At 47.1% G+C, this 15,461-nt stretch overlaps 1 protein-coding gene and 1 long non-coding RNA gene across 5 annotated transcripts in view; one reads left to right on the forward strand and one right to left on the reverse strand.

Annotated features, from left to right (window-relative positions):
* LOC309794828 overlaps positions 1–651 on the reverse strand; it is a 34,686-nt gene extending 34,035 nt beyond the window's left edge. Inside the window, exon 1 of the long non-coding RNA XR_014292191.1 lies at positions 330–651. This is a non-coding gene — a long non-coding RNA (uncharacterized lncRNA). The remainder of the gene's footprint in view (positions 1–329) is intronic.
* The window catches only part of PIGG (phosphatidylinositol glycan anchor biosynthesis class G (EMM blood group)), a 41,749-nt gene continuing 26,908 nt past the window's right edge, over positions 621–15,461 (forward strand). For 3 of the 4 annotated variants that reach the window (XM_082606680.1, XM_082606681.1, XM_082606682.1), the window contains exons 1-5: positions 700–979; positions 1,885–2,090; positions 9,700–9,909; positions 11,218–11,406; positions 12,319–12,460. In XM_082606680.1, the coding sequence (XP_082462806.1) occupies positions 826–979; positions 1,885–2,090; positions 9,700–9,909; positions 11,218–11,406; positions 12,319–12,460 (901 nt within the window). In that variant the 5' untranslated portion in view covers positions 700–825. Of the gene's footprint in view, positions 980–1,884; positions 2,091–9,699; positions 9,910–11,217; positions 11,407–12,318; positions 12,461–15,461 lie in introns of all 4 variants that reach the window. The other variant, XM_082606683.1, reaches the window with a different exon arrangement.

A 15,461-nucleotide genomic window follows, 5' to 3' on the forward strand; every position in this document is an offset into this window, starting at 1 on the left:
ACCTTCAACTTCATTCCAGAGGAGCTCGGAGCACGAATAGCACGAGTCAACTCTCTTGGAGGCAAAGGAGCTGGGCCTTTATACTGCAGCCCCAGTCAGTCATGAGCTCCAGGTGTTTGGGGAGTGATAACTTCCAGGGCGCAGCAGTCCCCATCAGCCAAGGACAATCAACTATTCAGAGAAGGGGGTGGCTGTGAGCTGTTGGCCCCCAGCACACCCAGAAGCCGGAGATGGAGGCACCAGGCAGTAAAGGGGTCTGGATGCGGCCCCAAGAAAGTCCCGGGGTCCAATCCCACACATGGACACCCAGACCCAGGAAGTCTGCTTGCCTTCTGGAGGTCATTTAGCGAGGTAACGGCAGCCCAACTCGAAGTCATGGTCGGAGACGGCGTCCTCTGCACAGACCTGCCCAAAACACACGAGGGCTCTCAGGGCGATGGCACCTGACTCAGCAGGCTGCTGAGGAGCAAACGCGGCAAAATGTGTGACAGCTCCTGGCAGGAGGCACGGCATACATCATAGACTCCATAAACCCGAGACAGCCGGAGGGGCTGAGACCTTAACAAGGTGATGGCGGTGCCTGGCGGGCAGACGCCCCAGAAGTACACGAGGGGCCCGTGAGCTCAGGGCCACCCCGCCCCGGAAGCGCCCGGACCCTGGCGCGTATTTCCGGCGCGACGGCAGACGCGGGGACGCCGGGCACCTGTCTGGACCTCCCGTTCGCGCTTGCTCGGAGGCAGCTCCCTGGAGGCGGAAACCGCTGCTTTTGGGCGAGACGTGACTTGGAGTCCGGGAGCCCGGATCCCGGCCCGGCGGGTGGGCACGATGCGGCTGGGCTCCGGGACCTTCGCCGCCTGCTGCGTAGTGATCGAGGTGCTCGGGGTCGCGCTTTTCCTCCGGGGATTCTTCCCAGCTCCCGTTTGTTCCTTTTCCGGGACGGAGCAGCAAACAGAGTCCCCAGCGCCCGAACCCTCGGCTGGTATGGACCGCTCCCCGGGCGTCTCTGCTCCCCGGGCCCCACTTTTCCCGGAGGACCCTCCTTATGAGCCTCGCCTCTTGGACTTCTTCCCGCGGCTCCCGGGTGGTCTCTTCCATTCTGGTCCCCACGCCCTAGGGTCCCCTTCTTACCGTTCCAGCCTCCTTTTATGTATCCTACAAGTTTGTGGCAAGCACCACTACCAGCCCTACTAAGATCCTCCTCCCTGGTCACCGCAAAGTAAGGTCTCCATACCCGTAAAGAGTAAGCGTCTCCCCAGCTCTACTCATCCCGTGACACCCCAACCCCCTTCCCTGAGCAGATGTTTGGGTCACTCCCTGTTCCAGGCACCCTTTTTGCTCAGGAAGACACAACAGATAAGATTGCTGCCGACCTCTCGTGTTTTCTTCTATGGCATTCCTCCAAGACCCCGTTTTTTCCAGTAGTTAAGACCTCCCTGCGTAGGCCACTTCCTAGCCCTCACCTACCCAACAGTATATCTTAGGTAAAGGAACTCACGTTTTGGATCAAATCCACACAATACCAGCTACTAACCATGGAAAGACAGTTTGTAAATGCTCGCCCATCCCTTACCTGCAACACTGTGTTTTAGGTCAGTCTCCCTAATGTCCCATTCCAGGATACTCACGAAGGGACTCCCCTGTGCCAGTACTCCCCATCATGCTAAGGATAATTCACTACATAATATTAGGGCTCCCTGAGCTTACTTGTTACCCACCCCCTGACCCCAGCGTTGTTTCCCAAGAACAGGCCTTTTTCTTTGGCTCAGGATATGTAGGTGTGACAGAGTATGTGCTGGAGAAGTAACCAGAAACTAGATTATAAGGTGCTTGAATGCTAAATAAAGGTTAAATTCAATTTTCTTTTTCTTTTTCAAACACTCTTAGGAGCCATTTCCAACTGGACCAAGCTCCCACCACCTCTCTTCAGTAAAGTTGTTATAATGCTGATAGACGCCTTGAGAGATGACTTTGTGTTTGGGTCAAAGGGTGTGAAATTTATGCCCTACACAACGTATCTTGTGGAAAAAGGATCATCTCACAGTTTTGTGGCTGAAGCAAAGCCACCTACAGTTACTATGCCTCGAATCAAGGTAAACAGTTTGACTTAATGTATTATAGATCATGGTTTGGCTCTTTCAGAGGTTTACAGGGGCTCTCTGTAGTCTGTTACTTGGAGTCCCAATTTTAACTAAGTGGAAATTAGTTTGGTGCTGTCAACCTGGCTGGGGCAATAGAATGCTGAAAAAGCCTCCCAGATAGGATGGAACTAAGACCCATGATTTATGCCCTCTGTTAAGGTAGCCAAAAGCTCATGCTTCATGGGAAGCATAACAGATTTAGAGCCAGATCATCTAGGCCAATCTAATCCAAGAGAAACCATGCTCCTTGCTAACCTGTTATCTTCTTTAATCATCAGTGGGTCAGTTAGAATTCTGGGAGGAGCCTCTAGGGTTATCTAGTTCAATCACTTGACTTTATGGATGAGGAAGCAAATTCAGATAAGTTAAATAACTTGTACAAAATTTTAGTATACACAGTGACCAAACCAACATGATCTGGCCTCACAGATACCTGTTTTTACTCTATAAACCGCCTTCAGGTGTTCAGCCTAGTGGGAGTGCCTTTGAAGTACATATGCTTTACTTAAGAACTGTGGGGAAAGAAAAGAGTAAAGGTTTATTGATTTGCTCAAAAACAAGGTTTTTTTTGAAAATAACATCTCTGCCTTCATGGAACTTTCAGTCTCTAATGAGAGACATAGCCATTAAACAAATGAACATACAAGTAAATGTGCAGTTACAAAGTGTGATTAATGCATAATGAAAAAGAACAGAGCGTGATGTTCAGTGCTGGTTGGGGGCTTAATTTAGACTGGGGTGGTTCAGAAAAGCCTGTCTGAGGAAATTGCATTCAAGCTCAGACCCGAAGGTTGAGTAAAGAAGTGGGATCAGAAAAGGACAGAGGAGCTTAAAAGTTTGTGAATATACTGCAGGCCGGTACGGTGTAGAAGTCTCTGGCTGAACCTTACATCTGTGGATGATCGTGGGACACCTTATTAGTTGGTGAGAAGGTGTCACTTGTGGATTTAAAGCTTGGGGGCGGCATTAGTAGTTACTCAACAAATGTTTACTAGATGAGTAAAGCAGTCTGGGATTGAAGGGGTTCATGCCGCATCTTTTACTGATTTTTTTTCTTGAGCTTCCCATTCTCTCTGCCACTTTTGGATGTGGTTTGTCCTTCACTCAATATTTATTGAGCATCTATATGTACTGTGTGCTGTTCTAGATAAGAGGGATTCAGTGAAAAAACAAGACAGCAACTGTCCTGTCCTCATGAAGCTTACTTTCTAATTGAGGGGACAGAAAATATGTAAGTATACAAATAGATAATCAAAATTGTTTCAGGAGGTGATAAATGCTATGGAAGAAATTGAGGAGGAGAATGTGATAGAGAGTGATGGGGAGTGGGGGAGGCCACCTGTAGTCAGGATGCTTAGGAACAGCCTTTTGGGGTGCAGTCATTCTGCTGAAAGTCCTGTGGAAGCTGGAAGAAAGGCATCCAGGCTTCTGACCATGAGGATCACTGCTTTCTTTATCTGTCCTGTCAGAAGTGTGGAAGGAACTCATTCCTTCTTTGTTCTGATAAGAAAAGAGTTATTAGGAATCTGGGCAGATTTGTAAGAAAAAATATAAGTGGGCGTGATGGCTCCAGGTTCTGTTCAGTCTTGCACATTGGCCGCTGTGGTCCTCCCTTCTCCAATTTGTTTCATTTTACCAAACCAGTGTTTTGTTTTGGGTCCTTTGCAGGTTCTTGCTCCTCATTCTCTGTCAGGGAGGAGCTAGTATACAGGAAGTCCATCCTGGAGTTAGGGTTACATTGCTCTGGAATTTGATAGGATCAGGTAGTGTTGGCTAAGGAGTGTGTCCCCTGCCCTGCCTCCACCTAGAAAGGGACTTAGTTCATCTGGAGGTGCTGATACAATTGCCACGAGACACCAGTTTTAAAATTTCAAGACTAATGTCTCTAGTAGCATGTTCACATGTTAAGATGCTGCAGTAACTTCCTTCTAAAAGGTTGTAACTGATTTTTGAATGCCTTTCCTTTTCCTGGGAATTTATAGTTGTAATAGCGGCAGTTACCACTGGCTGTGGTGCACCCATGGTGCAGGCACTGTCTTGTACACTCTTACCACAGCCCCGTGGAAGCCCCATGATGTTGGTGCCACTCTCTTCTCCATTTCCCAGGTGAGAAAACAGACTTGAAGTGTGAAATCTCACAGCTGGCATCAGAAACCGAGCATAACCTTATGTTTGCCTAGTTCCAGAGCCTCGGTTGGTCACACTGTGTTATACAGCAACACTGTGTTATACAGAATAAGGTGACCAGGTCAAATTCTCTTTCAATAGTCTCTGCAGAGCCCTCCTTAATTCTCAGAAGTCAGGAAACTACTGTTCCCAAGACCGCAGCAACCCCAGGAAAACCTCCAAGGAGATGACAGGCAAGCACCCACTTAAAATTCCTGGGCTCTCAGCTGCAACTTTTTTGCTGCCTACATGTTTCCTGGGGTGAAGGGGATACCAGATAGTCCCTGCCCTTCTTAAAAATGTCCATGTGAACCCAAACTAGTGTGAAGAGGAGGGAAGTGCCTTATAAAAACCCAGAGGAAAGGGTGGACAGATTCAACCCAAAGTGGTGGAAGACATTATAAACAAAGTCAACTGACACACAGTAAATGGAAAAATTATTTACAGTTAACACAACAAACAAGATGTGAACCCCATGATATGTAAAGAGGATCCGATCAAGGGCAACAATCCAGTAGCAGCTGGACAAAGGATATAAAGAAATCCACATAGAAAGAAATTGAAATATGCCAGTAAGCATAGGAAAAGATTCTTAACTGTACTAGTAATCAGATTAAAGGCAACTAAAGAGTCTATCATATTGTAAAAATTGAAAGGTTGATGATAACACTCCTCACAAGAAACGAGGTGAACAGATCTCTGTATACTGTTTATGTGACTAACTGGACTCAGCCAGCACCTCCACTACCCCCACTGTAGTCCAGTCTGCTATGGTGTGAACCTGGACTGTAAAACTCTCCCAGCACTTCTCACCCAGAACCTGTCCAAACAGATCACGTTGCTCTGCTCTAGTCCCAACAGTCCTCCAGTGGCTTACACTCTGCCTCCTAACCCAGGCCTCAGGGTGCATGGTCTTCCCCCGTTTACCTCTTCACCCTCATCTGAGCCGATTTCCCTCTTCCTGTGTGTTTTATCCACACAGATCACACCTAGCTCCGTTCCTCATGTGTGCTGCCCCCTTTCACCTTGGGGTTTTTGCAGTTTGCTGTGTTTTGCTCTGGAAAGCCTCACCTCACCTCACCTAGACAACACTCCACCTTCACACCTCAGCTCAAATGGCACTTCCACTGGAGGCTTTTTAAAAGCAATTGCCATTACATTTTTTACAGAACTAGAACAAAAAATTGCACAATTTGTATAGAATCACAAAAGACTCCGAATAGCCACAGCAATCTTGAGAAAGAAAAACGGAGCTGGAGGAATCAGGCTCCCAGACTTAAGACTATACTACAAAGCTACAGTAATCAAGACAGTATGGTACTGCCACAAAAACAGAAATGTAGATTAATGGAACAGGATAGAAAGCCCAGAGGTAAACCCATGCACATGAGGCCACCTTATCTTTGATAAAGGAGGCAAGAGTATACAATGGAGAAAAGACAGCCTCTTCAATAAGTGGTGCTGGGGGAAATGGACAGCTACATGTAAAAGAATGAAGTTAGAACACTTTCTAACACCATATACAAAAATAAACTCAAAATGGATTAGAGATCTAAATGTAAGGCCAGACACTATAAAACTCTTAGAGGAAAACATAGGCAGAACACTCTATGACATAAGTCACAGCAAGATCCTTTTTGACCCACCTCCTAGAGAAATGGAAATGAAAACAAAAATAAACAAATGGGACCTAATGAAACTTAAAAGCTTTTGCACTGCAAAGGAAACCATAAAAAAGACGAAAACACAACCCTCAGAATGGGAGAAAATATTTACAAATGAAGCAACTGACAAAGGATTAATCTTCAAAACTTACAAGCAGCTCATGCAGCTCAGTATCAAAAAAACAACCCAATCCAAAAATGGGCAGAAGACCTAAATAGACATTTCTCCAAAGAAGACACACAGATTGCCAAAAAAACACATGAAAATATGCCCAACATCACTGATCATTAGAGAAATGCAAGTCAAAACTACAATGAGGTATCACCTCACACTGGTCAGAATGGCCATCATCAAAAAATCTACAAACAGTAAATGCTGGAGAGGGTATGGAGAAAAGGGAACCCTCCTGCGCTGTTGGTGGGAATGTACATTGATACAGCCACTATGGAGAACAGTATGGAGGTTCCTTAAAAAACTAAAAGTAGAACTACCATGTGACCCAGCAATCCCAATACTGGGCATATACCCCGAGAAAACCATAATTCAAAAAGAGTCATGTACCACAATGTTCATTGTAGCTCTATTTACAATAGTCAGGACATGGAAGCAACCTAAGTGTCCATCGACAGAGGAATGGATAAAGAAGATGTGGCACATATATACAATGGAATATTACTCAGCCATAAAAAGAAACGAAATTGAGTTATTGGTGGTGAGGTGGATGGACCTAGAGTCTGTCATACAGAGTGAAGTAAGAAAGAGAAAAACAAATGCTGTATGGTAGCACATCTAAAAAATCTAAAAAAAAAAATGGTTCTGATGAACCTAGGGGTAGGACAGGAATAAAGACACAAACGTAGAGAATGGACTTGAGGACACGGGGAGGGGGAAGGGTAAGCTGGGATGAAATGGACAGTAGCATTGACATATATACACTACGAAATGTAAAATAGATAGCTAGTGGGAAGCAGCTGCATTAGCACAGGGAGATCAGCTCAGTGCTTTGCAACCATCTACAGGGATGGGATTAAAGAGGGTGGGAGGGAGACGCAAGAGGGAGGAGATATGGGGATACACGTATGCATAGAGCTGATTCACTTTGTTATACAGCAGGCACTAACACAACATTGTAAAGTAATTATACTCCAATAAAGACGTAAAAAAAAAAAGAGGAAGAGTCACAAAAAGAAAAGAACAAACAGACATACAGAGAAATAAAAGGGACACATGCGAGACTGTGTCCTTTGAGTGACTGAGAGAACCACTAGCCTTAGCTCCTGTTAGCTTTCCAAAAGTTAAATGTCTCCTCAAACCTGACTGGACTTTCTGCTCGTGGGTACGCAGTATCCATAAAATAAATTCTCTTTTCTGCTTTCAAAAATAAAAATTAAAAAAAAAGCAATTGTCATTAAATTCGTCTTGGATAAATACACTGTATATCCAAACACTGGAGTACTTTGTAGCTGTTTTTAAAAAAGAAGGTGAGGGCCTCCCTGGTGGCACAGTGGTTGAGAGTCCGCCTGCCGATGCAGGGGATACGGGTTCGTGCCCCGGTCTGGGAGGATCCCATATGCCGTGGAGCGGCTGGGCCCGTGAGCCATGGCCGCTGGGCCTGCGCATCCGGAGCCTGTGCTCCACAACGGGAGAGGCCACAACAGTGAGAGGCCCGCATACCGCAAAAAAAAAAAAAAAAAAAAAAAAGAAGGTGAAATACCTGTGTGTTTTCTGTGGAAAGGGGTTCATGATATGTTATTAAGTGAAAAAAGCAAGTTGCAGAACTATCTATATAGTTTGTTACCATTTTGGTAAAAAAAAAATACGTACTTTATATATTTCTGATTGTACATATACGGATGAAACGATACTCACCCAAAGTAACTGGTTACCTTTAGGAAGTAGAATTTTGGGGTGAAAGGCCACATTTAAAAAAATAACTTCATTGAGGTAGAATTTTCATACAATACAGTATAGTACAGTTTGATGAGATTGACCGAGTATATACATCCATGCAACTCCCACCTCGGCTCTGGGTCCTGATCGCCACCCGGGAGTGCTGGTGGCTGTCACTGTTTTGCTAACTTGCTGAGGCTACTTCTAGAGAGTCTGTCTCTCCTGAAGTCCTGATATGTATACTCACTGATGTCTCTGCTTGTTGTGTTTTTTTAAAATTCCTGGGGTTTTTTTTAAGCCACTCTTCCTGAGGGGCAGCCAGGTCAGGATGGCTGAGTGGTGAGCCAATGACTGGTCACAGGTTGTGCTTAAACACCTTGAGGTGTGGCCTCCACTCTCTACAGGGGGTCTTTGCATGTGGCTCCAGCCGTCAGCTCATCTTCAGGCAGTTTATGAGTCTTCCCTGACTCTCACTTTGTTTGAGCAGGGCCTCGTGTTCAGCTGGAAGGACCAGGCAACTAGGCCCTCTCTGTTCTCTCCTGAGTGTACACTCACCCTATGTGTGCACACAGCCTTCCAGATTCCAGGACCACGTGGGAGCTCACAGAAGCCTACCGCAGCTGTCCCATTCCCCAGACCCCCTTTCCAGACTTTTTCCTGTGTCTTACTACAACCAGCATTGAAGCCTCAGGTAGCTGTGATGTTGGCCTTCCCTGATTTCACCTTGTCCCTGGCATGGGGCTTCTCCGTGGAGTGCCAAATTGGGCAGGCCCCTCCTGGTCCTCATGGCTGCCATGTCACAGAACTGGGTGTGCGGGAGGGGAGCAGCCCTTGTTAAAACACCATAGGTACTCAGTTCTTAGCGAAATGCGGAAGTGTTTTGGATAAGAACATTTCAATTTGTGTATATCTTCGTTGAGTTTTCAAAGTCTTGAAGGGGTTGCTTTTGACAGTTTTATCCAGTTTCATTGTTGCTCTTCAGGGAGAGGGTTTGCCAAGCTCCTCATTCTCAAAGTCCAAGATTAACTCATTTTTGCGTTACTTTGCTGTTAAAGAAGTCTTGGCAAAATTATTATACTTGTTAGCATTGTCCAGATTCCTCTTTATTTTCTTTGCACAGGTCCCGGGATGCCAGTGTTGTATGTTGTCAGCTAACTCCAGATCACGGAGACCCACGACCCATTTAGATTCTGCTAAAATGAGGGAGGTGGTTGACTTAATTCTATAGCAGAAAGATGTGAAGACATGTCACACCCACCTGCTCCTCCAAGAAATTATGGTGCTGAGTGGGGCGGGGAGGTGGCCCCACCAGCATCCCTGGGCGAGTTTACTGTGAGGATTCCTCAGAGTTCCTGTTTAGAGACCGCTTTCCTCCCTGGGTGTGTGGGAGGCTGTTCTTCCTCTCGGGGGTGGACAGTAGAATTGCTGGGTTTCAGGATCAGTGTGTGGAGTTTGCTTGTCACATGAAGCAGATCTGAAGCTTAGATGAGGACCTGACGGTGGGTTTGGGTATACAGACTGCATACCACCCTTTGCCATTTGTTTCATTTCTTATTATCCATGACTGCTTTTTTGACCGCAGCCGTCTAGCTGCCCCACGGCCTCCTTTGTCCTCTCATCGGCTGAAATATGGTCAGTTCTTCACTTAACTGAGTTTGCTGGTTTTGCCAAGAATCTGTGTAGCTTTTCCCCGCTTTGTCCTAATACTGACCCAGCCTTCAGCACTGGTGTTGCTTTAGCTTTCTGCTTGCCTCTTCCATTCGCTGGAATCACCTTCGGTGCCTGTTCCCACGCTGTGCTTGGATTCTGTGGTCTGACTCCTGAATGCTTCCTTCTGCAGGCATTGATGACAGGGAGCCTCCCCGGCTTCATCGATGTCGTCAGGAACCTCAATTCTCCCACGCTGCTGGAAGACAACGTGATCACACGAGCAAAAGCAGCGGGGAAAAGAATCATCTTCTATGGAGATGAAACATGGGTGAAGTTATTCCCAAAGCATTTTGTGGAATATGATGGAACAACCTCTTTTTTTGTATCAGATTATACAGAGGTCAGTTTTTAAGAAAAATATATCCTATGAGACAGAGCCTGGTACCCTCTAACTTAGAGGCAACGTTGCTTTCTATGTGGCTTTTATCAATATACTGAAAATAGTATGGAGAGATTGAAAACATTGTTCCTTCCCGTAATCAGCTACAAGCCAGGACCATAAACCCTAACGCAGGTGTGAGCGTAGTTCTCTGAGCCCAAAGCCCAGACCAGGTGAGCACCCGTTGACGGGTACCGGGGGTTGGGAAGGGCTTCCCAGGAGGAGCCGCTCAGCCAGAGTTTTGACAGGTGAGTGGGGCCTTCGCAAGTGGACAGAATGGGGTGGCAGAGTCTGCGAGGCAGAGCCTGAGGTCCCCACGGTCTGCCTGGGATCCTGCCTTGCTGCTGTTCTCCCACGAGGGCGGCAGCATGACGGCAGACATGAGCTGGGCGAGCCTACCTGGTGCGGAGAGCGTCGGCCCTGTGCTGCGTGTGCAGCCTCCTACAAGGAGATTAGACGCCCCCCCCTACCCGTGTTGGCCCCGGGGCAGAGGGAGGCCCACAGGGCAAAGGCACCGTGCTTCTGAGCTGGCGTTGGATGGACCCGTTTGCTTGGCCCAGGGGAGCGCCTGCTGTCCTGTGCACACCGACACCCTTTGCCAAAGCTGACCGTGTAGACAGAGCAGTCACTGCCCACCCTGTGTGTGACGGCTCAGAAGCACTTGTCTTTGTAGTAGATTCTCCAGTGGGAGGGAGGGGTCAGGGCTGACCTGGCTAGTGGCTCTGTCAGGGGCTGTGTGGCTGGGAACCGCTGAGCGTGTGTCTCTTTCTTCCCCAAACAGCCTTCTCGTAGGACACAGGCAGACGTCCCCAGCTTCACCCCGCTGGTTTCTTGAACTCTGGGCACTGTCCTGTTTTAGCCAACTGCCCTTAGCCCTCACTTGCCTCATAACAACCTGGCACCCATGTAACTTGGTTATCTGGTCAGCTTTAGTTTAAGCTCCAGTAGTGATCCTGAAGAATTGTTTTGTGAGAACAGCCTTTGTTCGTTTAAGTTATAATATGTTCTATCCATAAATTAGAGACATAAAAACAGTATTAGTGAAAGCTTAATCTAATGCAAACATTTTTTAAGACAGTTTTTATTTTGGGGGCTGGTTTGTTTGGTGTTTTGGTTTTGGTTTTGGTTTCGGTCTTTTCAAACTCCCATGAGTCCTAGTACCTAAAATCAGCCCGTAGATTTAAAAATGACCATAATCACTTTTCCTTGAAGAGTGAACACCAGGGAAATTAGGGAGGCTATTCATATGTACTCTTTTTCCCTTTAAAGGTGGATGATAATGTTACAAGACATTTGGATAGAGTATTAAAAAGGCGGGATTGGGATGTGTTAATCCTCCACTACCTTGGGCTGGACCACATCGGCCACGTTTCTGGGCCCAACAGCCCGCTGATCGGGCACAAGCTCAGTGAGATGGACAGCGTCGTGATGAAGATCCACACCTCTCTGCTCTCAGAGGTGGGCCTAGAATGTCAAGGTGCCAATGTTTCCTAGAAGAAATGTAGCTTCTAAAGTGAACTGGAGTGACCTTGTGCGAGCTTCATACCTACCATCACTCAAGCAGCCTTCACCTACAGAGCACGTGCCGTGTGCCGGGCACCATACCCAGCAGCCCTGCAGAATAGCGGCTCTTAATATCTCTACCTGTTCATCCAGCTCATGTTTCCTGGAGGCCTTCTCTGTCACTGTTCCTGTCTGGGCATTTGTGGAGCTTAATCTCTAGCCAGGAGGGAAGAACACGAAGCATAATCAATGAGTACATAAGTATTCTAGACAGTGATTGGTGCCATAGCAGAACGTAGGGCAGGAGGAGGGCACAACATCTGAGAGAAAAGCTGTAATTTTAAACTGCATGGTCAGAGCCGTCGTCCTTAAGGACGTGGGAGATGTGAGCCAAGACTTGAAGGGCAGGGGTGTCGATGCGCCATCTGTGAAGGTGTATTCCAGGTGAAAAAGCAGCAAGGGCAAGTCAGAGCCTGTCAGGTACATGCAGGGGCAGCAAAAGCCACTGGCCAGAGCCCCAGGGGCCAGGGGCAGCTCTGTTTGACAGATAAGGAGACTAGGGCATGAAGAGCAATGTGCCCAGGCTCCCATAGGTTGGAAATGGCAAAGACAGAAACCAAACCCTGATTCTCTGCCCTGAGAGGCCTAACACAACCCTCCTGTGCTCTGTGACCTCCATATGATTCCATTTGTTTTATTTATGACATTACTCGACGTTGACCGTTTGATCTGGCTATAAGCTCATAGGTTAAAAAAAAAAAATTTAGGAAGAGCTACTGTTTACAAAGTAAAGCTGAAATCTGAGAACACATGATCTTCTTTTCCCCAGGCTGGGTTCAGCTGAAATGTACTTCCTTTACCTTATAGGAGAGAGAGACTCTGTTACCCAGTCTGCTGGTTCTTTGTGGTGATCATGGCATGTCTGAAGCTGGAGGTCATGGAGCCTCTTCTGTGGAGGAAGTAAACACTGCTCTGATCTTAATCAGCTCTGCATTTGAAAGGAAACCTGGTGAGAATTTGGGAATGTTTAACACTTTAAAACTGTACTTTATTTCTTTGCTTTCTGTAGTTTGATTTTAATTTTAAAAACCATTTAACCATTTTTGGAAGCTGTGTAAGTTTAAAAAAAAAACCGTGGACAAAGTGAAAATGAAAAATAATGGGACAAGGGCCAGTCAGGATTTGGAGTTTTTGTTTCTTGCCGATTCTTAAAATACAAATGTTCTTTTTGGGAATTGTGTGCTATGAATGTCACTGCCTCGATATCTGGAACTGTTCATAAAAAGTGCCAGTGGCTTAGAGACATCTGAAGTGCATGTATGAATTGAGAGAAACATAAAAATTTAAAGTTAAGAAACAGTATCCGTTATTTGAGACTATATCTTGAACATCAACGTCAACGAGAACCACAGGAGTAGGACTGAGTAGGACTGTCTGAGGGCCCACGCTCAGCGCTCAGACACACCGCAGCTCTCCAGCCCTGACACGCCGGTGCCCTCGACCAGCACAGACCTGTGCACGACCTCTGCCCCCTCACGTCATCACACGCAGGCAGCCAGCTTACCAGCTGTTTCCACCCTGGACACTGGCTTCCCTCAGGTGACCCTTCAGCACCACTCGGCAGTGCTGACTCCTAGCCCTGGGACCTCCACGTTTCTGGTTTCCCTCTACCTCTCACTTTGCTGTCCAGTCTTTGCAGGCTTAGCCTCCTTGCCCCGGCCTTTTTACTGCACTGCCTCTGTTTCATTCTGCGTCCACTCCTGAGATGATCTCATCCACTCCCATGGTTTTAGATGCCATGAATAGGCTCACACCTGTCAGATTTATCCCTCCAGCTATCTCCTCTTTTCCAACCTCCAGACTGTCTACTCCACTGCCTACTGATGCCTCCACTTGGATCTTCCACAGACCAAGCAAATGTGACTTCACCTGCAATCTGCCCTCCCTATTTCCCCGTCAACAGATGGCGCCATTCACGCGGCCCTTCAAGTAGGAAACCTGGGCGTCCACCTTGATCTGCCCTCTCCCTGCTCCTCGCATGAGCCAGACCGTCCCGGCTCCCGGCTCCCAGCTCCCATACATGCCACCTTTCAGTAGCTGAACCTTGGATACAGTAAAAATCCTACGTGAGACTTCTCGCCTACCTCACGGCTTTGTCTTGAGCCACATTCCCCATTACTCACTGAATCCTGGCTTCTCCCGCGGGACCTCCAAGTGGTAACTCTTCCTCACCTGCCGGACCCCGTGCTTCTCAGCACCTCAGCCTGCTCATACACTCTTCCGTGGTCTCAACCAAAAAACTAAACTGCCTTCCTTCCGGTCGTCTCACAGTGCTCGTATATTCTACCATCATCCTTCGCGTGGTTTGTAATCACAGCCTGAATCGCGTGGTTTGCGTCCATCTCTCTCCTTGCTGTGAGCTACACTTGGGCAGAGCAGAGTCTGTTTTATTCATCACTGTATGCCTTGGGCCTCAACATTGCCTGGCATTTGATGGACGCTGAAAAAATTTATGGAGTGAATGAATCTTCCACTTGAGTGGGAATTGGTTGAGGAAGAAGCTCCACCTGTTTCCTTTCGTCTTTTTACAGCACTGCCTCCTCTTGCATGTCTGACCTCCTAAGGTATAAGTTTTTGGCTCTTGTAACCTGAGCCTTTCCTGGGTGCCCAGCTGGAGCCTGCCTTCCAGTGAGTGCACACGGTGCCCATCAGAGCACTGGCCTCCATACACCCAGCTTTCCCGCTCTGCACACCCAAAGCAGGGTCCCGTGGGGCTCCTCTACCTCAGTGAGAACCCCAGGCCAGAAACACCCTCTCCATCCATCTGTCCACCCATTCAGCAGAGGGGTACTGAGCACCCACGGTAGGCTAGGCACTGTGCTGGCACTACAGACAGGGAGCTTATAGTCTGGGGGGAAAAGAGACAACTAAGCTGGCGTGCTTTTATTATAGGAATGTTAGGGTTATTATTTTTTTTTTTTTTGCAGTACGCGGGCCTCTCACTGTTGTGGCCTCTCCCGTTGCGGAGCACAGGCTCCGGACGCGCAGGCTCAGCGGCCATGGCTCACGGGCCCAGCCGCTCCACAGCATGTGGGATCTTCCCGAACCGGGGCATGAACCTGTGTCCCCTGCATCGGCAGGCGGACTCTCAACCACTGCGCCACCAGGGAAGCCCTGTTAGGGTTATTTTTAACTAAAGTGCTGATGTTTCATTGCTCAGATGGGTATTTAAGGATCTCCTCCCTGGGAGGCCTGACACATCTACAGATAGGAAGGGCCAGGGCGGCTGTGCATAGGAGCTGCCTGCATGGGATGCTCACATGGCTGACCTCAGTGCCAACAGTGAGTCTGAGCTCTTTCTTATTTTGTTTACTTGTTTGTTTGCTTTAAGAATAGTTATATTGTCTTCTCATCACGCTTATTTTTTGAGGCTTTTAGTTCATTCAGAGTTGGTTAGCCATTGTCATTGTCAGTTTTGGGACATATCACCTCTTTAGTGGTCACCCCCACTTCCCCCAACCCAGTAACACACCCACCCCCAGCCACTGGCAATCACTAATCTACCTGTCTCTACAGATTTGCCTCTTCTGGACATTCCATATAATAAATGTAGTGTATAAATGGTCTTTTAATAAATGGACCATGTAGTAAATGGTCTGTGTGACCAACTTCTTTCACTAGGGTAATGTTTTCAAGGTTCATCCACATTGTAGCAGGTGTCAGGACTTCATTCCTTTCTATTGCTGGATAATATTCCATTGTACAGATGTACCACATTTGTTTATCCATCCATCCATCAGTTGATGAATATTTAGGTTATTGCTACTTTTTGGCTATTATGAATGATGCTGTTGATGATATTTATGAACAAGTTTTTGTGTGGACATGTATTTTCTTACGGTGTTATTTTCTTTCTCTAGTACAGCTTCGCTGCTTTTTCCCTGTGCTGTTGTGGTCAAATACATTCCATTTCTATATGTTGTAGGCTGACAACAAATACATACATATAC

This window comes from Mesoplodon mirus, assembly GCF_964341445.2.
Source record: "Mesoplodon mirus genome assembly, chromosome: 2".
Taxonomy (NCBI): domain Eukaryota; kingdom Metazoa; phylum Chordata; class Mammalia; order Artiodactyla; family Ziphiidae; genus Mesoplodon; species Mesoplodon mirus.